The sequence below is a fragment of the Erigeron canadensis genome, chromosome 3 (genome assembly GCF_010389155.1).
Source record: "Erigeron canadensis isolate Cc75 chromosome 3, C_canadensis_v1, whole genome shotgun sequence".
NCBI lineage: Eukaryota > Viridiplantae > Streptophyta > Magnoliopsida > Asterales > Asteraceae > Erigeron > Erigeron canadensis.
This window is the reverse complement of record NC_057763.1, coordinates 17,439,789-17,441,722: the sequence shown is the minus strand read 5'-3', so window position 1 is coordinate 17,441,722 and position 1,934 is coordinate 17,439,789. Positions and strand designations below refer to the sequence as shown.

Sequence of the window (1,934 nt, the reverse complement as noted above, 5' to 3'; positions counted from 1 at the left end):
GATTCCAGTTGGAGGAGAAACTCAACTCACTGGGCTACATTTTATATTTTATGAGTTTTGCCCAGATCGTCCATTTTGGGCCACTTTTACGTGCTTAAAGTTCATATACAGATTCTGGAAATTTTCTGAACAACCTAAAAATATGGTTAATGTGTTTTAAGTTCATCCAACCTCTTGTTTACTCATAGCGATGAGTGAGTAATGATTAAGAAAAAGGAATATGAAATGAGATATATGTACATATGTGAACAAATGAAACCTCCATACGTTAGGAAGCTTAGGCACACACGTGTGAGATCAAAAGTCGTGAGTCAAGTCTATGCCATATAATTCTATATACGAATGACTAAACTATGTTCTCCCTTGTAGAGACATGGCCCCACGAAGAGTCGGCGAAGAGACAAGTATTGAGGCTAGGCGCCAGGAGGAAGAGGCCCGAAGGAGGACCGAGCTAGCCGACCTCATTTCTCAACAAATCAACTCCGTTATGCCGACCATTGCTACTCAAATTGCGGAGAGTGTGACCGCCACACTTAACACGGTTCGAAGGCAAGATGGAGGAGGTAATGTGAATGATATAAATGCTTACAAGACTTTCAGTTCGTGCAACCCCAAGGAATTCTATGGGACGGAAGGTCCTGTTGGTTTGCTCACATGGTTCCAAAGCATGGAGGCCATCTTGAATATCATTGATTGTGCACCGGCCGACCATGTCAAGTTTGCGGCTAGCAAGCTCCAAGGAAGGGCACTCGCTTGGTGGAACCTCCAAGTCACTACGAGGGGTCAAGCCGTGATGAATGCCTTGACTTGGGAGCAACTCAAGGAAAAAATGAAGCGGGAGTATTGTCCTAGGCCAGTTGTGCAAAAGTTGGAGATCGAATTTTGGAACCATGCTATGAAAGGAATGGAGCTGGAAGCATATGCAATTCGTTTCCACGAGTTGTGTGTGTTAGTACCCAACATGGTGAAAACCGAGGCAAAGAAGGTTGAAAGGTTGATTTATGGATTGGTATCGGAGGTAAGATTGATGGTCACGGCAACGAACCCCACCACACTCGAAGAAGCAATGAGTTTGTCAACAAGGTTGGTTAATGATTTGGTTAGAACCGGGAAATACTCGCGAGGCGAGTCAAGCTCAAGACAAGGAGGAGGAAACCGATTCGGTGATCATAAGGGGAATGGACTCAAAAGGCAAACGATTGTGAGGAACTATGGTGTTGCGGAAGCTAACCCCAACCCGAACCGTGGGAAGCCTCCAAAGTGCAATCATTGTGGATACAACCATCTTGGTGAGTGTAGGCATTGCATGACTTGTAACCGGATGGGGCATCTCGCCACCTACTGTCGGAGTGGAGCAAGAATTGGATGAAACAATGGAGGATGTCGTGAATGCAGAGCCATGGACCATTGGAGGAATGCATGTCCTAGGTTGGGGATAGCACAAGGCAACCGTAGGAATGGAAATGGCAACCGTGGTAACTTTAGGAATGTTGGAAATCGTGGGAACCAAGCAAACCGTGGCAACAATGGGAATCAAGTGAACCGAGGAAATGGAGGGAATCAAGCAAACAATGCGAATCAAGGAAACAATGCAAATCAGAACCGCGGGAATCAAGGAGGTCAAGCAAGAGGATGAGTGTATGCGATGGGAGCGAATGAGGCACGTGATGACCTTAATGTCATCGTAGGTATGTTTCCGTTCAATAATGTCTATGCATCCATATTGTTTGATTCTGGAGCTGAGAGAAGTTTTATTTCTTTTGAATTTAAAGAATTAATTAATAAGAAACCTAGTGAGCTTGATGAAACTTACTATGTTGAATATGCTAATGGAAACAAGTATAAGACTAAGGAAATTATCTCTGATTGTAAGTTAACTTTAGATGAGAAGGATTATAATATAGACTTGATTCCCATAGAAATAGGAAGCTTTG

At 43.8% G+C, this 1,934-nt stretch overlaps 1 protein-coding gene across 1 annotated transcript; it reads left to right on the top strand.

The window, feature by feature from the left end:
• The first annotated feature begins 373 nt into the window (after positions 1 to 373).
• On the top strand, positions 374 to 1,369 carry LOC122591599. Its single transcript, XM_043763859.1, has one exon. The coding sequence runs from the start codon at positions 374 to 376 to the stop codon at positions 1,367 to 1,369; it is 996 nt and encodes a 331-aa protein (XP_043619794.1).
• Positions 1,370 to 1,934: the final 565 nt, after the last annotated feature.